Source organism: Neodiprion virginianus, chromosome 1 (genome assembly GCF_021901495.1).
Source record: "Neodiprion virginianus isolate iyNeoVirg1 chromosome 1, iyNeoVirg1.1, whole genome shotgun sequence".
Classification (NCBI taxonomy): Eukaryota; Metazoa; Arthropoda; class Insecta; order Hymenoptera; family Diprionidae; genus Neodiprion; species Neodiprion virginianus.
In genome coordinates this window covers 8,131,776-8,158,518 of record NC_060877.1, presented here as the reverse complement: position 1 = coordinate 8,158,518, position 26,743 = coordinate 8,131,776, and the positions used below count along the sequence as shown (strand labels likewise).

The 26,743-nt window shown below is 39.2% G+C and overlaps 2 protein-coding genes across 3 annotated transcripts; both read right to left on the bottom strand.

Moving 5' to 3' along the window:
* Window positions 1-325: 325 nt before the first annotated feature.
* Window positions 326-15,530, bottom strand: LOC124303094 (high affinity choline transporter 1-like). Of its 2 annotated transcripts, XR_006907832.1 has the most exons (14): window positions 15,288-15,530; window positions 10,603-10,805; window positions 8,907-9,014; window positions 8,374-8,602; window positions 6,744-6,972; window positions 6,336-6,573; window positions 5,788-5,894; window positions 5,563-5,666; window positions 5,332-5,462; window positions 4,944-5,218; window positions 4,049-4,621; window positions 3,673-3,866; window positions 2,770-3,102; window positions 326-2,416 (listed from the first exon to the last, which is right to left on the bottom strand). XR_006907832.1 is itself a non-coding variant. In XM_046759898.1 (13 exons), exons 2-13 carry the CDS (start codon window positions 10,772-10,774, stop codon window positions 2,838-2,840), a joined length of 2,625 nt encoding a protein of 874 aa, XP_046615854.1. In that variant the 5' UTR covers window positions 10,775-10,805; window positions 15,288-15,530; the 3' UTR covers window positions 326-2,837. The 2 variants fall into 2 exon arrangements, 1 of the variants encoding a protein (XP_046615854.1); XM_046759898.1 differs by having other exon boundaries at window positions 326-3,102.
* Window positions 15,531-19,632: 4,102 nt separating this feature from the next.
* On the bottom strand, window positions 19,633-24,996 carry LOC124303223 (caspase-1-like). Its single transcript, XM_046760192.1, has 6 exons — window positions 24,772-24,996; window positions 21,395-21,537; window positions 21,005-21,249; window positions 20,698-20,879; window positions 20,297-20,432; window positions 19,633-20,178 (listed from the first exon to the last, which is right to left on the bottom strand). The coding sequence occupies exons 1-6, from the start codon at window positions 24,790-24,792 to the stop codon at window positions 19,871-19,873; spliced, it is 1,035 nt and encodes a 344-aa protein (XP_046616148.1). The 5' UTR covers window positions 24,793-24,996; the 3' UTR covers window positions 19,633-19,870.
* Window positions 24,997-26,743: the final 1,747 nt, after the last annotated feature.

Sequence of the window (26,743 nt, the reverse complement as noted above, 5' to 3'; positions counted from 1 at the left end):
CAGAATCTATTCGGTCGATTTGATATCATGTCTCACTACATTCCGACTCTTCTCCGTTTCGAATTCTAAGATCAAACAAATTCTGAGGAAGAGATCTCCATATATTTTAAATTTCTGTATCGAGACTCTTCTGTCTTCTGATCTTTCTAGATCATCAATATCACTCGCGCGTCGTATAAACAACACTCGGTCACGAAACGGTGTGTAATTAACTGAGGCGTCGAACTAACGATTTGATACTATAGATCTACCTTAATGAATGTATCATTCATTCCACAGAATCGAGGTATACAGTTTTTTATCTCCAAATAAAGTATACGGTACGTGAATTTTCATCGGATTTATTGTTCTTATTACTAGATTTGATGGGATTTCTACAAGTTGATTCACGTTCACTGAAGTCACATGCAATTCTTGTGTACCAAATCACGCTTTATGTGGTGTGAAAGTATCAAGGTATCAAATTTCACCTAATATTTTACCTATTATTCGTATCTACCTTTTCGACTTACTTTAAACACACCTACTTATCCAGTTTTTTTTTTTTTTTTTTATTGTACTGGAATTTCTCTACATCGCAGTCACAAGATGTGTGTTTCGTATTTTTGAACACATGCACACATAATTAACGTTTTTTATACACAAATATCGACTTACTGTTAAAGTGTTGTGATTAATTACCTTAGAATTCGAGTTATTTCTTATTCGAAACAATGTATAACTTCGGCTAACTAATAATAAAAGCAAACAATCATTCAGATACTTTGATAATTTAAAATGCTACGATGCAGGTGTTCGAGAAAAAGTAAATTTTCGTTATCAATGTTTCCTACACGCATTTTTTAACGTAACGAATATTGAAAAACAAAGTTTTTCAGTTGATTATTTTCATTTGAAATCTTGAGACATCAACTTAATAGCTAGTGGTTACCACTTGAGTAGACTTACCTATATCTACATGGAATTATACATTCTCCTATGTTTGAAGGACCATTATATGTATTTGGCACATAATTCACAGTATACAACCTCATTCATGTTGTCATAATCGAAATTGAAAAGATAATTTTAATATCAGACAATGTTCACATCATTATTATAATATTAATCTAGGCCTACATACAATCGTCATTGCATATCAATTACCATCACTCAAGTACATATGATCTAATCCTACAAATTATAATGCAACTAATATTCAGAAACGAAAAATTTCCCTGGCACATACAGATGACTGATAATCGTTAGAAAAATTCGTTTTCACGTAATGATAATCTGCTTCTACAATTCTCTCTCAAAGTAATTAGTAACTACTAACAGTCAATTTTCACACGGAGTTGACTAAGTCGTTGAATGTTTCCATTTCTATATTACAGATACGTACAGTTCGTAAAATTGACTATTGAAAAGTTTTGCAATGGTTCTCTTTTTCTTAGTTTACCATTAGTTAGTTAGTAATAATACTGATATAGGTACTAGATGTTACTTATAACTTTACAAAATTATTAATTGCGTAAAATATCCTTATCAGATACACGAGTGTTGGTAGAAGTTCCTTCTTAATTGGTGTGTATTATAGGTATTCAAAGTAAATTTACGATAAACGTTTAGTAAACACTATAGCAGCCTGTTTCTTGGTCGCAATTGCCGTAAGTCAACAGATTTTTACTCAGTTGACGAATAAAACTCTCCAAGTATCCAACTGCTCGGTTTCATCCAGCGTAAAATTGGGGACATCAAAATGTAATTTCTCATTTCATAATCAGTCTTTGTAAAAATTTCTTATAGTATACTGATAATATGAACGTGTTTGTAAATTTTTTCCCACCTTTTCTTGATTCTTATTATTTAATATAACAAATATTCACCGTTACTTTCATCGTACCGTGTTTTTTGTTGTCATATTCATACGTTGCTTAAGTTTTATACGGTCGTCAGGCCACTATACTTTTTAAGAATTGCGTTATTCATAATACTATTTACTTCGTTATTATTGTTGCTGTTGTTGTAAGGATTAAATATATACGAATTGTATTCCTAGATATTATTTATAACTAGTTAGCTACTGGTGCAAAAATATCATTTCATTGGATTATCATGAATTTGCACGTTTGGACGTTTCGCTATGTAATATTTTTGTGTGTATTTATTCGTTCCCATAAATACGAGTACCTTTAAGGTTATATCATCGATTATTCATTCCTTGCCAACATTTAATATTACATCAAAATAAATGGTAAATCGATAGTTCGCGAATAATATTCATTACCAATTGCCACGTATTGCGGTACATTAAATATTTAACCCAACAAAAACTTCTCGTATCTACGACTACATATATTTACACGGAAATGCTGCGGAAGATCATCATTCGTCAAAAAGAAACGGTTCGAACATTTTTTTATACGCTCGTGCTTTGAAAAAATTAACAATATCGCACGTAAAACAACGCTTCGCTAATTTACGTTTCCTATTTTTATTATTATTACTATTGCTGTATTATACGAATAACGGAGCCAACTTTCCATGCCGCGGCAAAAGTTGCATCAGACAGCTCTTTCTTTTTAAAAATAGCACAAATGCTAATTTACTAAAAGAACTGCACATTTTTCCTCGAAATAATCTTCAAAAATAATGTTCCAGGTTTGAGCTTAATAGATAGTTGTGAGATGATAAGAAAATATATCATGGTCGGACCTACTGTGAAATTGTCTAAAGTACATGAAATATGAGATATTTTCCAGCACAATATGGGGTCATATAACTTACTGCATCCTTTTCTCATCAGTTGATTAGATTAAAGGAGCTTTGAAACGCGATCCTGATGCCACTCCCGTCTAGAACCTGCTTACAGCTTCATCGTCGGTAACGAAATAATTTCCAGTCTTTCCCGTCGAAGCGTACATCTTGTAAGTTGGACTGACAACCAGACCCTCGCCCGAATCTTTTTCATCGACTACAGACGAATGGCGAACGATTGCACCAGCTTTGTTATCCCTCTTGATCAGCGTCAGGCGACAGTCCTCCGGTCTCAACGGCATCGAGGGATAATTCGGCTGTCTTGCAAGCGTGGTCAAGGCTCTGTCCCCGGTCTCGTTAAAGCTGATGAACACGTGCAAAGTTCGACAAAGTTTCGGAAGTAATATATTGCGCAACGAGTGGTCTAAAGTGACGATTCTGAGTAAGTATGAAGTTAGTCACCCTCACGAGCCGAAGGCGAGTGCCGATACCATACGAACTCAGAATCGTCATTCCTCACACTTGCACACGATATTGTTCACAATAAAAATACAAAATTAGGCGGTTTCGGCCGTCTACTGAAAATGAACGAAAAACGCCATTTTTCTACGTATGACCAGCGCGTTGCGAAATAGCGAACCATTTCTACACTAGTGGAGAAACGATTCGCCATGTCTCAACGCGTACGTCATTCATCGAGAAATAGTGTCTTTTCTTCATTTTCAGCAGAAGGCCAAAATCATCTAATTTACATTTTTACTGTGAAAAATATCGTGTGCAACTCGTGGGCAGTAACGATTCAGATTTCGCATGACATCCGCAGTCACTCGGAATCGTCCCTTTGTCCCACTCGTTGCATAATATACTACCACGCCGATCAAATGCTCAGCTGTAATGTAGCCTGTTGTTTCAAATATAGAAAGCAAAGTGTACCTGTGGTGCCTGACGATGCCTCTCTTGATTCTACAATGCTCGTTCCCGACCTGACCATCAACCGCTGTCCCGTGAGTCCTGCAAGCCTCAACCCCTGGGACTGGAGACAGTGAGCTCGGACCGTAAGAAGTGTTGCTCTGTCTTCTGTCCAATATATGAACCAATTCCACGGAAGGAGTGGGAGAGAATGTTCCCTGTTACGTAACGTAAATGTGAAATGAGCCAAGTGCAGTACGATAAAACTGTCCGTTTAATCTGCTGTAAAGTTGCATGACTCTCAACGCTCACGTATTCCGCAAAACAATAGAAGTATGAAACGATTGACATTGACGTCGCATAAATTGCTTGTTTAATGTTTCACTAGACATGTAATTACCTGCAACGACGGTCTCCTCAAAGTACCTCCCTCCATACCAATCAGCTTTACACCTTTGATGTTTTTCTTCCCCACACTGGAGTCGTTGTTAAGGTTGAGTTCCATCATTGACTTGTCGGCAATTTTGTCATTCTTTTTGCCTCTGTCGATGTTCGAAGGTTTCGCGTAAACCACGTTGTTCACCGACGTGCTGGATGCCACGGGTTTACTCTTGGTGTTCTTGTTCTGATCCTTTACCGAGTTACTGCCATGCGTGACTGGAGCTCGACTAACACTCGCCGAATTTGCGGTTAAATTTCTAACCGTCAGTATTTGATCACCAAAGAAATTATTCTGACTAGAAGAAGTGACGGAAGTTTGATTGGCCTCCGGAGACTGCATGATGCTTTGCAAATTTTGCAAATTTTTGTTCGCGTTTTGAATAACAAAATCTGATTTCGGTTCCTCCGGCTTCTCGTACATGTCATTCACGGTCTCGTAGTGCTGCGCGTCTTCATCACGGACCGATCGATTTGCGTCGTATTTCTGCATCTCATGACGATTTTCTGCATGCTCTGACCCATTCGGTGGTTCCTGAAACGTGTGTGGTCACAATTCTACAATGATGGAAATAAATGTGGAAAATAGAAAAATCTCAAAGTTTTTTTGGGCAACAACTCGAGTTCCATCAAGTGGAAAACACGGATTTGCTCGGTTATGCAGTGAGATCTGCAAGAAGAAATTTCGTCGGGTAAATTAAATCTCGAGTATTCAGCAGCGATAATCATTAGCGTGAGATACTTCAACGAATTAATGGTACAATTTTTCTAAAGGTCTGTATACCCCACGCCCCGTCAATTGAACCGTTTAACGGCCAATCGCGCTTTTCCCCCTCAGAGCAAATCAGTTCACTCACGGTAATGACGGCGTCAATTAGCGCGGCACCAGAACTGCTCTGAACAACGCCGCTCTGTTTGGATGGTTTTCCCGGTGAATAAACACCCAAGACGTCACAGCACCTTGGAAAGTACCCTCTGCCGAGTAAATTCTTGGTGAAAAAACTGACGAAAATCTGCGATATCATTGCGCAAATCATCGCTGCTGTCCGGAACGGAAACTTTTGAGTCTGTGTTGCGGAGTCGTAAAATGGATACTCGATGAGCGGTGGTATACCCAATCCCTTCTCTCCCCCTGATAAAAAAGAAGCAGCTGTCTTTTCACCAAGTTTGAAAAAATGCAGTGGTTTCTTTCATTGTCAGTTAAAAAATCGGACTGATCGACGAAGAATTCCTTGAGCTACTTACCGGAAACTCGTAGTACGACAGCCACGAGGTATCCAAAGAGACATCCGTACGTGTCGACACAGTTGGGCCAATGTACGACGGCGAGGAGTTGCGGGAACAAAACGACGTAAACGAGATCCGAGCAGAGATAGCTACCCCAGAATTCGGGGAAAAAGTTGTTTAGGATAAACTGGTACGACTTGTAATTGATTATCCGTATCATTGACGAGGGTGCAGGTACATTGTACTTACGAAAGGTAATAAACGCTGCCGACCGTCATAGCGACGGCAGCTGATAAACCTGATACGACCAAAACAGCGATACGGAGAACCCAAGCAAGCTCTTTTTCTGTCGCCTGTATGAAAGAGAATTATCTTTATATAGATAACGACGACTCAAAGGAACCTCCCGCATCGACGGAGTCGGATGGAAAATGAAGGAACGGTGCAGGATATGAAAAAAACTCCCCTACTCACCTTGGGCCTGATCGTTAATCGATATATGTTTCTTGCGAACATTGAGCTGCTAGCCAAGATACTCGAGTCGGCGGAAGACATGACGGCGGCCGAAACAGCGCCCAGGCCTGTGGTTAGAGAATTGAAGAGTATGGGCATCAAACACAGCTCATTAGCGTTCCAAGTAGTACACAGTCAACGCCATGATCCAACTTATTATCGGTAGGGAAAAGAAGTGAACTAATCGGAGACTTACAGAAAGAGCGTATTTCAAACCAATAGTTGACTACAGGTGAACCAAACATACACGAATGCCCCTTACACAGGGTACAATTTGACTGTAAATTGAGTTGTCATCAAACAATACCTTGTCTCGACCTCGACATTGTTCAGGACATTTGTCGACATGGGGTTGACACAGCTTCGACTTTACAATTATTGACAGTCGTTGTACATACTACTAATGTATAATAATAATAGTTACTGTTTTCCTAGCTTCGATTAGCAAATAGTAGTAGGCATCTCGACAAGTGTGCTACCTAAGGTACCGTACTTGCATTATACGTTACCTATGAAGGAGACCCACTGAGGTGTCAAGTAACGCAGGACCAACGGTAAAACCACGTTTCCATCCTCCTGCGTTATGGTACGATTGAAACCTTCCACCAATGTCCAATCCGTCGCTTTGGCCACCAGACCCAAGAGCCCAGATGGTACCGCAAGCGTGAGGCACCCGATCATCGAGACGATCGACAAGGTTCTCGCTACCGTTGTGCTCTTGATGCTCAGGATGCGTTGAAAGTAACCCTGTAATAACGCATACGAGGTTTTGGATGTGGTGATTCATTTCGGAATCGTATATACATCCCTCTTCCAAGACTTGTGTAATTTTTGCTATGCGGAAATGAGTGCGATGATTAAAGTATGTGACTTAGTGTCTATCAGCGCGATGATATTATGGTAGAGCTGTTTTATACCTGCCATGGAATTCCACCGAAGACGAGGAGCAACATGCCGTCGATCCATTCGCCCATATCTTCTTCTCTAATTTCGCCAAGCCAGTCTTTCGTCGGTAGATTCTTCTCCAATGAGACTGCCGAGTGCATTACGGCAAACGGGGCGGCAACCGCCAGACCAAGAGTTATGCAAGCGAGCTGCAAGGCGTCCGTGCAAGCGACGGAATACAGACCACCGCAAACCGTGTACCTGGTAGAAACGTCGTTGAAAGAGAATACTGAGGGTCGCCTTGATTGTTCTACTTTACAAATTTCTTGATTCTGACGATGGTACACAAATACGATAAGCTTTACGGTTGCGATCGATTGTCGATGAAGAGCGGAAATTGAGAAAAAAAGATACGCAAAGTGGCACTTAGAAGTTAATTATATCGTTTTGCCGAAGACGTAAAAAGGTAAGTACTCGCGATGTATTCATTGCTAAATGAATAAGTTTATTCGGTCTTCTTGGCTCTCTTTTAAATAATTTCAGAAATTAATATTATACGATTGGCGGATTATTGTGCAGATACACCTTTCTTCTTCAACGTTATATTTACTCTTCACCAAGAACCAGGAGTGAAGACGAGTATAAGTCTTTACAACAACCGCTGACAAGCGTAACCCAAGGATAATGCTTTTGTGTACCCGTGACATTGCTTCGGTCCATTCGAGAAGGCTTTACATTCCGATATCTCCTGGTTCGAATATACCTATACTTGATATTCACGCATCGAAAGGAATTCTGCGAAAATATTCATTTCAATAACCTTTAAGAAATATTTCTTATAATGAGAAAAAATTATTTTCCATTCTTTTCAATTACATATATTGTTGGATTGAACTTTTTCTCTGTACAACTAACCAAAAAGCTAACGACTATGCTTAGAAACTGCTCGAATGTTTTGCATATTTTCGAAATGCACGAACCTTGCGTCATTTTAATGACGTGTGGTGTTTCTTAAGAATATTTTAATTGTTAATTTTATGGACGCATACGTATTACAAAAGATCCGGATAATTATGATCATGATGAGAACAGAAAGAATAAACTCTGACGGATTCGTTGTATAATATAATGCAAATGTCTAAATGAGCGGACGCTTATCGTCGCTTCACTGGACCGCTCAGCGAATTCTCCAGACTGCGGCGTCGTTATCTTTTCCTTGTCTATTCTCTAGTTCTATTTTATTGTTTCGCGTCGTCCCTAGCGTCTCAGGGACAAATCAAGCTTTTTTTTTATATCCGAAGATTGGTCGTCGAACGATTCGCTACGCTGCTTCTCGTAATGGGATGGATGCCCGCCGTGAAATTGAGGGAAAAATGTTATCAAGTCACCGAGGGTAGCTTGCTGACTCACCCCTCAGCCCGAAAGCTGAAACCTGAGACGTTGTGCATGCCGCACTAAATTCTGTCGAACTTATCGATAAACCTTTTCTTGGCATTTTAAATTATTATCATTATTAGGCGAATTAATTTTCGCCGTGCGGTTCACACGCCTTTTGCTAAACGTTATTGCTCGTCGATAAATGGCACGACTCAAGTAATCAGAAAGTTTTGGTATCAACGTGCGAATTAAGAAATATTTTTGAAAATACCAGTCGTTACTTACACTGCGGCCAGCAGAGCAGAGGCACAGATGCTGACGTTGGAGTCGATTCCAGCAACGACGGAAAGGGAGCTGCCCAGGGCACTGAGTACCGCTCCGCACCAAAAAAGATCGCCGCAAAGAGCCGGCAGGAAGAGAAGTCCTCCCACTCGAGCACCGTATCGTTGTTGAAACGGGTCGAGCATTGTTACGTACTCGGCGTTCCTCATCGGCTTCACAAATAGCAGGGCGCCTTTGAAGCGAGAGATGTTGAATATGAAAAAGGCAAGGTCGATATTTTTCAAAAGATGCGTCGAGCTCAACGCAGAAGAGCGATGTAATTGGTCAAACGAAATCAATTGAAGGACGGATGCTGGACTAAACCGAGTGACACGATTTGTTTGCATATATAGGACTTACAACTGTGAAAGAGGAGTTCGCTGATTCGAAAGACTTTGAAAGCAATCTGGATATGTTCTTTGGAACGTACACAGAAACTTGATTTTTCTCGGTTTATTCCCCGTTTCTATCCATCCCCTCGATTCAAACCCACTTACCGAATAGTAGGCTCAGACTGTAACCAATTGGTACTTGACACCAAGCCAATCCTCTGGTGAACATCGCCTCCGCAGTTCCATTGATGAAACCACCACCGACCCACGTTGCTGTAAAAAAAAAAAAAACGAATCCTAATGAAGTTGGTATGATGTTGAGAATTGAAAACATTCCATATTCAGACTGTGAGACTTGTTGATTACAGTATTGTTACGAGTACTACGCTATTTGAAGAGATGAAACAAGAGACCTTTTATACACCGTCCAGCGTAGGGAACTTTGTGGAATACAAGTACTAACGAGCTTCGAGGATAATCCTAATTCGTAACTCATAACTCAGACTAAGAAGAAATTTGAGAGAACAATTAGTATAATTTGTCATACAAGTTAACATCGCCGGTATAATAAAATGAGAACGTTGAGTTTTGCATTAAAGGATCGTCAACAGAGATTCACCGCTACGCCATTAATGGGAACAGTATATCTTCAAGTGGAATGTTTATTATAACGATGAACGCATTTGGGACCGCGCAACGGTATGGTTCTCAGGCTAGGAGGGCTTTAATTTCAACGTAGGTATGAAAAACTAGAGTACTGAAAATACGGCGGCAGCGGGTGGTATAATAAGGGAAAAACGCAAACAGAAAACAAAACAAACAAAAAAAAAAGTGCAGGATACGGGTAGATGGAGGAAACACGTAGCAATATCATAAAAAACGAGGCATTGTGGTATGCCATCCCTTCCCAACGTGTGGAGGATTTCAGAGAGGAATATGTGAAAGCATTTAAAAGAACCGCAACTGTAGCTTACAACCGGGCGTGAGCGACAGTAGTCGTTCAACATTTCACATACCTTATACTCTCAGAGTCGCGTTAGTCTGATTTACAGTGCACCTTGCGGGTCGATTTGAATGGCGAAGTATGCCGAAGCAAATGGAAGCTGATGGAACGCGGATGAATGGATAAAATAGGTTTTGAAAATTCTCTCTCACACTGTCAAAGCTTCAGCAGTCTGCAGCTCCGGGTAACCGGGGTACATTCATTAGGGTAATGGCTAATGCGGAACACAAATGGCTCTGGGCGTTCAATTATACGAAAGCCGCGGTATCGGTGGAATTACGAATGATATCCGCGTGGTTTACCATGTTGTACGGATCTTTCTTTCCGTTTCACCCGAATTGGAGGTCCCTTCACTTTCGTTCGGCGGGATTCGGTACCGAAGATCGTAAATCGCGTCCAGTCAAAATTGGGCGAGTGGAACGATCTGCGGATTACGTGAACTGCGAGGAAAATCCGTGGGTGAATCGCGCGTCATGATTACCGAGTCCCTCAGGCACTCGGGCCGAGTAGATGAGGCCATTGTTTCATATTTAAAAAAAAGTTTCGAGCGCTTCACCCGTTCGCCAAGAGTCTGGCGGTGAATTTTTCCACTAATTAAGTCAAATGAAATATGAAGTAGAAAAGGTCGGAGTTCTCCGCGGCGCACCGAAGGACTTTCCCGTCTTTCTCTTGAGAGGCATAATAGCCGCCTATACCGACGGTTTTCACTGTCTAACTAAATCCATTTTCTCTCAACACATCTACACGCAAAATTCCGAGACCTGAACCGCCTTAATTAACTGACTTAACGCGGAGGTGGTCATAGTCACGACACAATGAAAAGATAGAGCCGGGCAAAGAGACTCTAACATTACTCACCGATGAGAGTCAGCACTCCGAGGAAGAGACCGAGGCCTCTGTTCGCCAGCAGCATGTCGTCCTGCCCTCTCTGCATCTTGTTCTTCTTCACCGTCGCTGCCCAGACACCAACGCCGAGAACAGCGGCGTAGAATACGGCCACCCCAGCGACCCCTGCCACGTAGATTCCCATCTTCCAGTCTTCCGCGGAGTCAGCTTTTGCCCTGAAAACATCAGAGACACTCTGTTACACTTAAGACGGAAGGAATCCTGCAGGAACATAGAGCCCGCCATGGTTCACTGGTTCACGTCGAGATTAACCCGTGCGCCCATTCAAGCGCGAAGAAAATGCCTTCCTTTATTATTTTTTGCTCACCCTCACCCGGCAACCCGCAGAGCTGACAGTGCCAATGTTGAATGACGTTTATTCGGAGTGCGTGAATGATCTGCGGATATGCATGTAAAAGTGCGATGTGTTCGTGCTAAATCACACACATCGGATGCCCGGCAAGGGCACGGAAGTACCTCACCTTCCCGTCGGGCTCGAGTGAACTCGTGGGGTTGGTGTATTTTTTTTTTCTTTTTATTTTTTATTCAAGTATTACGTTACTGAACACGGTCACAGGATCAGCTCGTTCTGAAACAATGTAGAACAACGGCACCGAGATGATTTAACGGGCGTTTCTTTGTCAGTAGGATGTGTCAAGTGTCGAATTGTTTGTACCGCGTACCGCAGTTTGACCAAAGGTATAACGATTCAGATTCAAACCCTGGGTAAAATTTCAGTAGTAGCCAAAAAAATCAGTAAACGTTTCATGTATATACAGGCGTAGAGTTCAGGTACTGAAATAGAACAGTGACCTCTTTTCCTAGATTGTCACGTCTACTTTCACATTTAAATGGAATTGAATGAATTTTCATCTAGCAGTCGAGAAATGCCAGAGCTAATCCGAGCATCGCAAACTCTCCAAGGATTCTCTCTCTCTCTCTCTCTCGAAGTACTAGAAATAAATTGTCATTTCAATAGCATGTATAATACGCTTTCCTAAAGTGCCTCTAAACTCGCTATACAATGCTAATCGGGTCACTTCAACGCTGCTTCGTTTTGCATAAAACCACTCTCGGCATTTCGACTTGTGTACCATATTCGTATGTTTTTTTGTAATTAGTATCCAGCGTGAAAGCACGAGACGAGAGGGAAAACAAAGGTGTAGAAGAACACCCTTCTGTATCATGCAATCGTTAACCAGTTATAAATCCTCGAATTGAACGCAGACTTGTCATACTTTGAGGAATGAAAGGAAAAATGTTTACAGAAAACAATTTACCCCGTCAGAGATGCGAATTCATTGTCATAAGAGAATTATTTCCAACGAAGAATACATTTCCGACAGAATTTCAAGAGCCTTACTCTCCGCGTGTGTAATATAAATGTTGTTTTACGAAGACTGTGTGAAAAAGGAAGTTTAAAAAACCGGCTCATCCGTAGCAAAGAGAATACTGTAATGTCAGCGAGTTTAAAGGAGGCACCTCAGTCTGACTCTATGAATATGCGAACACCGTGTACTCTAATCAAAGTGACGCCTGCAGCGTCTTCGCCGCGACGCACATACGTAGCGTGTAAAACAATTGTTACGTGGACAGGATCTGCGAGAAAACGAATCCTTGTGAAATACCGAATTGAGCCGGACGTGTAGACGGGCAGCGATAACTCACGAGCAGGGTCAAACGGGGTTTCCGACAGTTTCAACCCTTGTAAATGGAAGCTCGTGGAATGCGCGAAGAATGTGTTTAAATTAACAAGCCGGTATATTCAAGTATTTACAGCCATGTTCATCCTGCGAACCTCCAGACGGCCAATGAACTTCCCCAAACAATTTCTACTTTCTGAATACAACATTTTCGTTATTACATCTCACGCTGAACCGGCGAGGCTTTTCTATGACGTGATAAAAAATAACGCACAACGAAGATTAAAGCGAGCCCATTCAGAGCTTGCGGCGAAATTTCGTTGAAACTGTAGGGAATTTTTTTTCGTACAACAAAGGGGAGGGAGATTTAATATTTCAGAATCAGTTTTTCGCATAGCGACAAATCCCTGTATAATAACAAACATAAGTTCCGCTTGAACTATTTCATCCGGAGTCCACAATATATCACGAAACTTGAACAGAGAGCTTAACTGAAACTTTGCGAAAACTGCGATCCCTGCATCGAAGTACAATAATTTAATTAAACCCTCCGTTAATTGGCGGACGGGCAGTTGAGCCTGCAATTAGCATTATACCGGTAGCATATAGATATATATCCTATATCACGATAGCTCGGGAGTAGCGAACAATTATCAGTCGAACCCGCTGTAATAGCATATGTTAGAGCCGTGAAATCGCGGTTTCAGTTACGGTATCGATTGCACCTGGTGCACTTTAAAGTCCAGCGAATTTTTTGCCGGGATACCCTGCACCTAAACTCCATTTCACGGGTCACGAACGTGGCGAGTGACGATCGACCGTCGATAGTCCAACGGAGTTGAAATTATGAGATCTTTGACTTGCTATTTTTCACCCTGTCTGATACAGGCGTCAACTGACCTCCTGGAGCAAACTTCAATCAACCAAAATTCCAATTTACAACAGCCGCTCAAGCGTGCAGGCGACAACGGTTTTAGATTGACGACGACCTGTTTCTGACGACGACCGGAGTCATGGCCCGGTACGAAACGCTGAAAGCCCTCAATTTCTGCACAGGGGCCACTACATTAGAGGTTGCGATTTCTCCGATGCGTATATATGCGAGCCTGCCAGCACTTTGCAAGCTCACCACGCCGCGTTCCATCCAAATTCCATTACACCAGCACACAGACCGACTACAGCTTATCAATTTCGCATGTTACTCAACCAGGCGAGTCAAGCTGTTGACAACTCCCACTGTGAGTCATAACTTGACGTTCGATTGGTCAATTTTATGTGGATATAGTGACTGATGAGAATTGGGCAAATATGCATGGCTTATAGACGCGTTATCAGAGAAACTTTTGCTTTCAATAAACAACGGCTGCCAGCACTCGGGCTGTACATCAACATGTAGCAGAAATTTACTGCGAACAGTTTGCAAAGAAAGGGTGAATATTCAACTCGCGTGGTGCAGAGGGAGGATGAAACAACATGCTGGATCTAGTAACGAGGGGTTCGAAGGAGTGATCGAGGGTTACAAGTGTGTCGAAACTGCACCATGAATTATGCCGGAAACACGATCTGCCAATTATCACAATTCCCTGATCGTGAAACTCAGGGGAAAATGGCAAGGTGACACGGTTCCAGATTTGAACGGTTCTGTGCAACGATCAGTCTCGCGTTCACGTGCATGGAAAATATGATTCCGGAGGTTTCGCTGCAGCTGTCTATTCTCGCCAAAAGGTAAAAAGGTGTTTCATATTCTGCATATACAGGGAGAGTGTCGGCTGTGCACTGATGCAAATGAAATCTAACGCCGCTTTCAAACTTTCTACCTGTATCGTGTTCCACCAACGTTTCAGTGAAATGTTCAACCCTTCTTCCAGGACAGATGCATCGTGGAAACTCTGGCGCGGTGAGCATTCCAAGTGCTCTCAAGTCCTTAGTGCTGGGTTTATAGATCGTTTCGAAACGTATTATGCTTCGTGCAGGAGTGAAGCATTTTCTGAGATGATTAGTTGACGGTAAGGGTCGTAGTTGAATTACTCGTATTACGAGAAGCGATCGATCAGTGGTAGGCAACTCGAATGATTAAAATGCGATTCGACATCGGAACGTACCTCGTATAAAATTTCTGTCAAAAAATGTAGTTCAAATTTAAACCTCATTACTCGAAAGCCTCAATTCTCGTAGACTTACCTACCATTCGTATTAGCTTTTTCACTCCCTCCCCTCATTTGGTTTCTTTTTTAATTGTTTATTACACCATAACGCGGTGGTTTTGAGGAGAAGAAATTATGATAACGAGGCACTTTCACATTGAGTATAATATAATACCGAGCAAGAATTCTTTCCAAGCGGTATAATCACCTCATTATCGCACGCTATCCTCGTATACCAAGATTTGAGAGTCGACAAAAATATTTATGTATCAGTTTCTTCGAGTAGCGCGGAGTTTGCGGTAAGTATGAGTTCGCGACGTGATCTGATATACACCGAGAGTGCCTGAGTATGCGTATAATCCACTCTAAGAAACCAGCGCATAGCGGGGTAACATCGTCCTTATTTAATGGATACCAAGGAAAGCTTTTCAAGAGTGTGTCTATAGTAACCGGAACATTGAAAATTTGGTAAATCCAACTTCCTTCCTCAATGCAAGGAGGGTATAGATGCAAACATTTGTCTCAATTATATTTCAGTGCAACTCTGCAACAGTGATACAGAGTTCTGGAGTCGGTACAATATCTTAAACATCAATGAGTGTACCCATCTATAAAAATAAAACAAAACAAAAAAAAAAGCTGACGATGGTTGTACAAGCTCACGAAGTAGTCACGTAACGAACGGTCGTAAAATGCACTGTTTTATTTAATTTCACTCGGTTTGTCGAAAGTCACTCTATTTTCCAGAAGGCCCGATTGACGAATCTTTGTAAACGTTGCACAAAAAAGAAAAAAAAAAAAGAAATCAATGTAATCCTCGGTTTTTCTTACGACTGATTAATTTTTCTTCTTCTTTAATTATTACACTCACCGTTTCAACTTGCATCCAGCTTGATTCAGATTGGTATCATCATCCTGTGTGTGGGAATATCGTCTCAAAGTTCAACGTGAACCCGAAGCGAAACGTGATCTGGTACACGAGTTGAGGATGAACCCTGCGAAAACGTCGCCGTGAAACGAGAATCGTACGACTGAATATCTGGCCCAGCATCCGCGCTGGACCGTCGAGGGGCTGGATCCACGTGCTGGGGAACCGCCGTATTGATCCGTTCGCGCAAACTCCCGCTACTGAGGGTGCGTCCAGAAAATTTTCGAAGGTCTGACACACGACGACTGATGCACCGCGGGCGGCCTCGACGCGAGTCCGAGTTTCGAAGTCGTTGTACCATTTCGAGAGGTTCGCGAGAAATTTATAAGCCGCGATTTGGATGAGCGGATTTGAAGTTCTGCCAAAAAAAAAAAAATAAATAAATAAATAGTGACGCATGCAGTAAAGCTGATTGTGTCCGTTATAAATTCTACGACAAAACCAAGTTCCGTACCTATGTATGTACTATCGTGACTATTGTTTATTTATCACTATTTTCACGTACTTACTAGTAGGTGCTATTTGTTTATTAGATTTTTCAACAACGTAGACTTTGTCGGTACAGTTCCCAGTTCAGTGTATCTGTTGTTATTCTACTGCTATTCGTGGCTGTGAGCAGATGACTGATGCAGATATATATATACATATTTTTTTAATTGTAATAAGTAGAAATATTGTTAAAAATGATCTATCCTTTAATGAGGTTTGCATAAAAAATTAAGACGTTTGTTTTTTCCCCAATTTCAATTTGTACTCTGTACAAACAAGAAATCTTGATGGAAAATTTTTGATAATACGTAATTGTTGCAATTCATATTGATTTACACTCAACACAAGCAATATTTCAAATAAACAAATTATGAGTGCTAGGAAAAATGTAGCTTTTCATTTCGTTTATGATAGAATAAGATAACGAACGGAATACTAAACGGAAACTGCTAATTGACTGTGACGATTGTTTTTTTTTTTTTTTACGTAAATTAACTGTCTTGAACAAGAATGTCTGAAAAATCATGATAGACATTTAATTTTAGGTAAAAAACCAATTTGGTTTCCATGATACCTGGTCAAGGCATGTGTCTACTTTGGAAAATTTATATACCGAAAGTATATATTATGCATAATTGAATTGGGTAATAACAATCAACGATAAAGTCGAATAAACTTTACAAAAACAAGAATAAATTGGCCACTGTATCGTAATATAGTCCTCGCACCATTGCTGCTTCAGAGTTGGCAATCCAGCTGCTTGTCCACTCATCATGAGTATCTGGCTGAGCTGAACGATGAGACTGATTTTTGATTTTGGTTATAGGATCGATACGTACATACGGAAATTCTAGGATTACAAGTATTCAAAACCTGGATCTCACCTGAAATTTCTAGCATGTATTAAACAATTGTTTTCTCTTAGCCTCGTAAAAATAATTAATAAATCGAGATTTTGTAATCTCGATGTAGAATAATTGAATAATGTAACGACTGGCTTACAATTAAAGAAACGATTACTTACCAGATACAAAAATAATTTCAGATTTTCAGCTAAATTTGGAGAAACGCGAGCGGTTCAATGGATTCCAAATTTTTTCATCCTTACAGGCAACATCCTTGAACATCGTCGAGTTGTTCTTCAGTTAATGAGTCGGCAAAAATACTGCAATTGAATTATGTGTTCAATATTCCCAATTCTTACATGAAAAATTTTGGTCGATCCGTTTTGGGACAATAATTAACTGACGGAATAATTGAATAAACACTTGTTCAGATTGATACGGAGTAATGATAAAAATTTCCAACTTCATTTCAAATTGTTCTAGGGTATTTGTTTATCAGTACCTTGTTCTTCTCGTAAATACTTCTCAAGATACAGACGAATAAATACCCGGGTAGTATTTGAACTAAAGTTGAAAAATCGAAAACAAATTTGCGCTATTTTTTGTCATTCAATTAATAAAATACGATACAAACAAACTGATCGCCCTTTATCTAGCCTCGTGGACTCCACGCAACATCTATTCTAACAGCTTTCACAATTAGAATATTTGATTCCTCGAGTATTCGATACCTTGGTGCGCATAGCATCTTGACCGCTTCGTATCTCATCACCGGTCAAGTTTATGTGGCATGCACGCATGCTTTTTGATGCAGAATTTGACGGCCTTTCAGATGTCGATGAAAAATATAAACTGTTACATTTGAAAAAAACCAAGTTAACCTTAAGCTAGCATTGGCGGCTCACCTTACGAAAATTATGACACTCTCGCCTCCTTTTCCTCTTTGATCCTTATATATTTTGCAGGAAACACTATTTCGTATCTTGCTTAGTTCCGGAGTAATCAGCCTGCGGCGAATAAAATAAAACACTCTGTTAACTGCGATTTCAAGTACGATTACGTCTGAACATTTAGCCATGAGTTACAAACTGAGGATAAAAATGAGAGTGAGAATAATATTGGTAATAATAATAATTATTATTACAATAACAACAACAAAGCCATTCAATATCATTGTCATTTAAAAAAAAAAGTATTAATCACGATGCGATGATAAAGTAATTGAGTAGGTTAATTATTTGGAAGTATAATGATTTTTTATTGTCTTAGATTTCTAAGAATATTATCTGTATATAATATAATAACCATTATGTTTAAGTATTCTCTTCTTGTGTCATGAAATCCGTTTCGAAGGCCCGAGCATGAAATACGGAATTTTAATGAATTCAGTCAATTTTGTACCAGAAGCTCAATTCAATTAGAAACGAAACAGTTATCAAATTAAATAGACCGGCTCCGTGCCCTTGTACCCACAGAACTGTGCACCAGCAAAAAGTCAGCATACGAAGGAATTGTACAGGGAGTTCTGTCAGATTGTAACTCCACATTTGATTGCCTAGTAATTTTGTTAAATACATTGAGACTGAAGCTATATAAAATTACACGGGTATCTGGTTTCTGTCCTCTGTAAGCCTGAAACATGTAAGATATTGATGTGAATTAATCTTTTTCTTGGGGAGAGAAATCCTTCCCGGCTGTAATTCAAAACCGGACTTCTACAGCTTTCTATTGCCAAGACGAAACTGAAGAGAATTCGAAGCATAGGCACTCTTATATTGCGAGATTACCCGGTTCTTATCAGTAGCGGTTCCCATTGGTTCTCGGATTATGAGATTTCTCAATTTTAGCGTATCGCTATGGAGGGAGCGCTCACAAATTACGTTATCGGTTTTAGGAGGGAGGAGCGTTTCAGATTCAGACGAAAAATCACTGGGCGGAGGGGGGAGTACGGACACGATGACGTAATATGCGGAAAGCAAAATTCATAAATAAAAAATATTTCAGTAACGTGGCTTCTGTCACAAGTGACAGATAAAGTTTCTGTAATGCATTGTACTTCGTTTCATTATGCTAGTTTGAAAAAATTGTGAGCCGAGAAATGGTATCACACACCTAAATAGGAATGAGCGTAGGGGGGGTCGGTAATTTTATTTATGTCATTTGGAAGGGGGGAGATTTTTAAATTTGACAGAAGATGAGAAAAGAGGGGGGGGGGGGGGGGAGGGGTTCCACTCTTTCGACGTCTCCAGCCCTCGGATTTTTATGGACGTTATTGTTGAACTGATAGAATCAACTTACTCGTTAATACTACATCAGCGTGTCAATATTTCGACGCAAAGTTGGCGATACATGACGAATGAACGCCGCATTTGATTGTGTTTCAAGTAATCTGTATATCTACCCGAGTCAGTTGTATGTCGCAATTAGTAAGCTATTTATTTTGGCTTTAGACAAAATCCATTGTAATACGTGCAGTAGTTATCTTATCCAAATTAAAAACCGAAAACATGACTTGTGTCTATGAAATCACCGATTTTCTGCAATAATATCTCCCCCCGTCATACCTCCCGTGACATATGACAAAGGAAATACAAAATGACCGGGAAAGATACGTGTTTAATTAAAAAAAAATAATTTACGTACAATCCAAGAAAGGGATGATTTTATGTTGCGTTATATTCAGGAATCTTTTGAGTTCAAAGCTTTTAAGTAATATTATATATTCCATTTCAGGTAGTATGTGAGACAAAAAATCAAATCATTATATATAATAATACAAAATATATGAAGACGAATTAAAATTATCATATTATATTCGGGGATTATATTGTTATTAAAAATATATGTTTTTATGCAAGAAAGATGAAAAAATATAGTATAAAAATAAGACATTGTGTTCAAACACCTCAAAAACATGCAATTTTCAATTTGTTTGATCGAAATTAGGTTCATATTCTTAGAAAATATGTTTTTAACGAAAATAAAAAATCCTGATGATTACAGATAAAAATTGCGACGTCAGGGATGTACGCAAGCCAAATGCTCGGATGGCAATCGCCCATGGACTGCACGTGGTAACTCCACTATTTCCGGTGGAAATCGTTTGAAAAAATTTTAGTGTACTTTAAAACATAAATAAAATATCCTTCAAGTTTAAACATTTTGTGATTATTCCTTCCTGGTTAAAAAAAATCATGAAGAACAGCAAAATTTCAACCTCATAAACCCGTTTCCCCCCCCCTTAATTGATGGAAGCTTTGCGTCATTATTCCGTTTAAAATATAATTCTTTTGTCAACGTCGTCGTTGTCGACGGAACTTGTTTCTGCTCGTTTTTCTGCACATTCATAGAGTCGCGAGTTTGGAATTCAGTTGCTACTTTTCGCGCGGTTATCGTCAGCATCCTCATCAGATCAGTCGTCTCTGCAAACTCATCCAGGACGGAGCACAAACACTGAATGTACCACGTCCCCTCCTCAGGATTACGCCACGAACTGACTCCTAGTGAACATAGATTGTCAAAAAGCAAATTATAGCGTCAGACGCGGAAGATGAATACTTATATTAGTAATTTGAATGGACACCGAAATTTTGTTGCAGTTTAAATAATGTAACATACCGTCTACGGAATTGCGAGCAATCAGAAAATCGGGATCTGTAGGAATTGTATACGAGGCAACTGCAGAATCCGTCCCGGTATTACTGGTCGGCGACGTTAGCGGAACATCGCCCACCAATTTGACCCCTCTACAAGCCTGTAACACAATTGAATTTTATTTTACCGATTTCACTAATTTCATTCGGAACAGAAAATGGATCATTGTCAACATATTATATTCCACGAAATCTGTTACATTTACAATTCGTTCGGAATCCAAGTTCAGAAAACCTGGGTTTAAGCGCAAAATTTCCAAGATACATTGAAATTGGTTTGTCAGCCGCTTGCGAAAATAACAAAAGAAAGGAGATCTTTTTATTAACTCGACGTTGAATACCTGAATAATGTGACGATTGCTTTACCTGATAAAAAAATAATTTCGGTTTTCCTGCCAACGTTGGACAAACACCGGCGATAAAGGGTTTCCAAATTTCGTCAACCGAGTAGAAGTCACCGTCGAATGCCATAACTTCATTATCTTTCCTCCCATGCGTCAGTAAAAATACGCATACGCAATCGTTGTTGGTATGGTCTACGTAAGTTACTGAAAAATGAACGACGTACACGTTAATTATGACTGTCAATGATAAAAAAAGATTAAAATCATGTCAAAGTTTTCACGATCATGGAATCAGTCTTTCCATATGATCGATGTGGTAAGTTTCGTACATTTATTTATCTCATCGAGTACGTCACTGTGCTTAAGATTGTCACGAATAACAACGTTGAAGCCTAATTTAGTGAAAGTGGCTTCGATCCGCTTGGCATCAATGCTGGATCCTTCCCGGTAGTAGGATTTTTCTGCAAATTTCTCATGGTTGAATATTAGGCATGTTCCCTTCTTGGCATGGCTCATATTATACTGTTCTGACTCTCGGCTAACTGGCATCACAGCTGTTATTCCACTCGGGGTTCTGCGAAAAATAAAAAATCTCACCACATTCGTCGAACTTTACCTAAAGTGTCATTATGTTAAAAACAGGGAAAATTGGTACGAAAATTTTCCACCAAGATCGGTCATATAAAATTATACATATATGCTGTGTCGTAAATAATTACCCAACGACAGTCTGCTCTTTTTCATTTTCATCGCTAGGGCCAGGGGGTGTTGCGTCAATGTGATCCGTTCTTTTGTGCATCCAACTTGGAATTATGCCGGGATCGTTACACGGTGTGCCCTCGTATCCTTGATCCGGAGATACCTGTTGATGGTTTATCAATATCTGTTAATACTGAATCTGAGATGTGAATTTTCCTTCTCTTATTCTTATCATTGATAATCAGGATGTTCAGCCAATGCGGGTATCACAAACATTTTCCCAATCAACGCGATACGAATGTCTTACTTATTACTTACTTACGATTACCTGTGAATAAGGCAAGCAAATGTCGAAAGGTAAACAATGAAAGTTGTGTGTGAGTTACAAAAAAAATGTATGCAAACACGTAGACACATGGTAGACGATTGGGCAAGCATGCATGCAAATGAAATAGTGTAGTAGAAAAAAACCGAGAAGAGCAAAACGTGCAATCTTATGTGGAAAAAGCTTCGGAAACTTTTAATTTTGACGCTGCAGCTCGACGAATAATTCCCAAAAATTCCCGTTTTATGCTCGATCCACACTAATAAACGAACTTAAATGAATAACCGATCGGCCAATACGATTTCGTTCCAATTCTACCACACGGAAAAAATCTGTTTGATTTACACGCGCGACTGTAATTGTACGGACAGTGCTTTTTCGGAATAAAAATTACCGTGACTACGGTGTTTGACAATTTCAAAAAACATTCGCGAGTGTAACTTTAATATATGTACTGGTAAGTAATTCTCATCGCAATTCACTCCTATCATTATTGTTAGTTCAAAAAAGCGCTGTGCATACAATTATCGTCTCGCATGTAAATTCACCAAATTTCGTTGTCGTACATGTTGGATTTTTTTTTTTTTTTTTCTCGAGAGAGAGAATTTTAGCCTTGGCTTATTTCTACATCTATGGGTACTAGAATAGTCAACAGCCGATTAAAAGTCCAACGCCGCAGAGATTCGACCGATTGACGATATGCATGTGAATTTTAAGAAGGTTCGTCCGAGAACGTTAAAAAATTTAATCCAAGGATGGAAAACGCATCCATCGCCAACATCGACTCTTTCTTATGATTGGTAAAAATAATCAACGAGACTGTTTTTTTCAGAATTTTGGTATCACCTTCAATGCGAAAGTGTGGAACCTTCTCAACTTGTACTGATGGATGGTCTGATTAGCTTTGTTAACAGTATATCTGAATTTTCGATCGATTAAGCTTGATCGCAAGAAATTCAAATCTTATTAAAGTTAGTAACGTCATCGTAACGATTCATGCTGAGGAAAAACCGTTGTTACTCGATCTTGGAATGGTCCGAAATTCAGTAAACCGTAATGAAACAAATCACACTTACATTTCGATATCTCAGTTCCTTCAAAATCATTGTGAAATAAAAAAAAATAGTGATTTTTTCCCCAATGTTTCGTTGCGATAACGTTACTAACTTTAACCTGGGAAATCCAGCGATAAACGAATAGATAGGCAATCAAACGGATCACCGTTATATTCCGCAATGATTTCAAAAATTCCGCACTCTGGAATGATTATTACTCAGGTTTTATTCCGACTACTCTTCGATAAGCAGCAGCAAATTTAATTTCCAATCAAAGTTGATCGATCGAAACACCAGGCGAATAACAAACAATTCATTTATTCAACCAACCAACTCAAGATGGGCTGGCATTTTTTGTTCCGGTGTCGAATGCTCGGGTGCCTGCGTATGTTCGGTGGTACGAACGCTGTCGACAACGTCGCTGATTCTTGGCGAACGTTCTGTTTCTTCACTAATTGGCGTTGACGGCGATGTTTCGTCGACGAGCATGTCATCTGCACTCTGAAAGAATTATACCTGATCTGATACCCCGAGAAAAAATGAACAGTACAAGAACAATCTAGATCTACGAAATCGGACGGAATTTTTACACAGCGTCAAATAATTTTTTCAAAATTTCGGTACGTGTAGGACTTGAGGTCATGTAATACTCCTACCTTCACCGACCGAGCAAACTGACCCTAGTTTTCCTACAATAAATACACAAACGAAATTTGAACCCTTTCCGTTCATTTGTGTATTTAATACCCACAGGAAGAAAAAGGGTGAATTGCTGGGTTGGTAGAGGTGGGAGTACTACATTTCCTTAATTGCGATTCGATGCAAGTTTCGCTAAATCTGTATCATCGACGGTTTGAAAAATTTATCTTATACACATTTACGATTAGGTAAAAATATAAATAATTAATCCACTATAATTGTGCAAAATAATCAGTCCACACACTTTAACGAAACTGAACGAAATATGTGAAATTTTCTTCTAATCGTTGCCTCTTCTACTTTGTTTCAGGCTACACGCTTAGAATGATAATAATCGGAAGCAGGATAAGCATATTTGTCTCACAACTGCGTGTTGTAATTGAATTATTATGAGGTCAGTTAGAAAAAAGAAAAAAAAATCTCCGTTATACGCAAAATTAGTATATTTCATCCTGGGAATCACTTTATTACATGTATAAAGAATTCGACTAATTATCTGCAACTCGAATTGGCGAAAGGATGTCGAAAAATAGCGAGACGCAACCGCACTGATAAGTGATAGTTAATTCTAGCGACTCGCTCTCGACCGCAGCTTTGTTAAAAACCACAACATGTAAAATAAAAAAAATTCTACGTCGATAAACTTACTCCATATTATTTCTTATATTTCGTTGCTGGTTCTTTTATAACTAATACAACAGACGCAACTGATGACAAATATCTGACAATGTTGTCCGGTCATTTTAATGTCGTAAGATTACAATGTAAGTAATTCAAAGGAACCGAAATATGGAAGAAAATGTCATTTGATTGCGATAACGCATCTTGTGAGTTTTGCAATACACTCTCGGATTAGCGCGACATTTCCGAATCTACACAAAAAAAAGCACGAGAAACGTGAATGTAAAAATACGTTTCGTATATATGTTCCGTTTACTCGAAGTATCGTTATTGTACGTCTAATTAAAACTCGAAACTTTACCCTGTCGTTAAATGTAATCCCTTAAAAGGAAACGCGTAAATATAACTAACAAAATAAGCCTACGTAGCGTCCATGTTTTGCGTATGTTTACGCGATGAGAAAAGAAAATATGCCATAGTGGTTGCAGTACATACTTGAAATCAATCGTGTTAGTCAAAAGTTATCAATAAAACTCATGACGAGAAAAAAGCAAAGAGGCTGAATAAATGACCCAATATTACATGTTTTGAAAAGATAGTCAAACATATTACGCAGAAGTAGTATAACAAACTTACTGAATACAACAATCGAGATTTTGAATTTGCTAAATAATTGATACGGAATCCTGAGTCATACCTGCAATTTGGGTTTCGACATTGTCAAGTAACGAACAGATCAATTTTCTCCCCAATAATCAAAAATTATCTGATAATATATATCGTTTACTATTCTGGATTATTAACCGCACGGATAAGCACTTTTTTGTTTTGCCCTTCTCAGAAGTCCGATTATAATATTACAGTATCAATTCGCACAGGAAGACAACACCATATCATCACACTACAAGCTACAGCTCCGCAATGCCGCTGCGAGTGACATTTATACGTACATAGACGTGTGACGTCATCGTCGTAGTATTACCGTCTAACATTGTGACCGCGCGGAACAAAAGACGGTCATTAAAATCTAATCATTATATGTAATTATACAAAACATATGAAGACGAATTAAAATTATCATACAAATTAAATAAATATATATATATATATATATATATATATATATATATATATTCGTATTTTGGAGTCTTTTATTTCATTCATTCATGAGTAAATCTATACCCTGCGCACCTTATCTCTCTCTCCCCTGGAACCTTTAGAAGGTATTAAAAATAATTAAAGTGTCCCGCCCTTTCGTAGGCATTACAAGGAGACTGTCAATATTCCATTAAATACGAGATTGACCGCAATCATTATGTTGTTTACCTTGCTGCGAAAATTAGTATTTATTTACATCAAACGCAAGATCTTGGAACTATCCAAATGTTTTACCGAGCATCAATGTATATTTCGCACCAAAAATGTATTTTTTGAGCCGACGTTCGCGTAATTGAGCGTTCGGATAAATCAAGCCGTGGTTCGAATAATCAAGGTTCTACTTATGTAAATTCGCTATTTTCAGACACTGGCCATTACACCACATCCTGTACGCAAAGCCGACATAAATTTTTTTTTTTTCTTTTTTGATGACTTCGTCACAGGATTTAGGTGTCAACAAAGTCATGTCCCGGGTATGAAAGATCTCTGACTTCAGTTAATAGGGGTTTTCATAATCATTGGAATTTGCTTCGAAATTTTCCAATGTAATTAAACGGTTCAAAAAAATGTTTTAAAAAAAATAAATAAAAATACGGTTTTCTATCAGAAACTTTCTGTATCTTCCGAACATGATGATCATTTTTTACTCACTTTTCATTTTCAGCGCGCAATTCAAAAAATTAAACTTAAAACATCAATTCCACCATGTTCGCCATCGTTTTTTGAAAGTCGGATTTTTTTTTCACGATTCAGGAAATTTCCGATGAAAATCATGTCTCCAAATTTTTAGCTCGTTCACCTCGAAGTCACGGTGTATAATATCAGCGAAAAATGATGAAAGATAAGCCCTCAAATTTTATTTAAACCGAAACTGTGACTTCGAGATCTCATTTTCTTTTTTATTTAGAGGAAGCTCAATTCGTCTAGATTGCCTAACATGACGATGTGCATTTTTTCTCAGATAGGAGCACTAGTACCCACTAAAACCTCGCAGTTACGGATTTTTTTAACATTATTACTCTCACAATAAAATATACATATACTGAGAATGTGTCCGAATCACGTGTATTTCAAGTGAGGAAATCCATCCTGTTGATGGCACGGATTATAATTGACGTAAAACTCTGAAGAAATTAGGCAATTGTTTTTGAGATATTTAAAGTTGATTTGGGAGGGTGGGCCGAAAAAAATTTGTCAGCATTACATTACAACAAGTAGATACGTCCTCTGTGTTACACGCTTGCATTTTTTGTCTCTGCGACTTGAAAGGGGGACTTTACAACATCGGAATATAACAATTAAACATTTCTTGCAGCTTGCCGTACTGAATTTTTATTCGTATACGATATGCAATAATAAAGACTAACCCAGTTTTTATTTCTAATTTATTTTTGCGGCACTTTTGACGGAATTCTATGAACATGGCTTTTTATCAAATAATATTATCAACTAATAGTAATCACAATATAATAGTCGTTTTCGCGTTACAGGATAGATGGAACATATCTGTG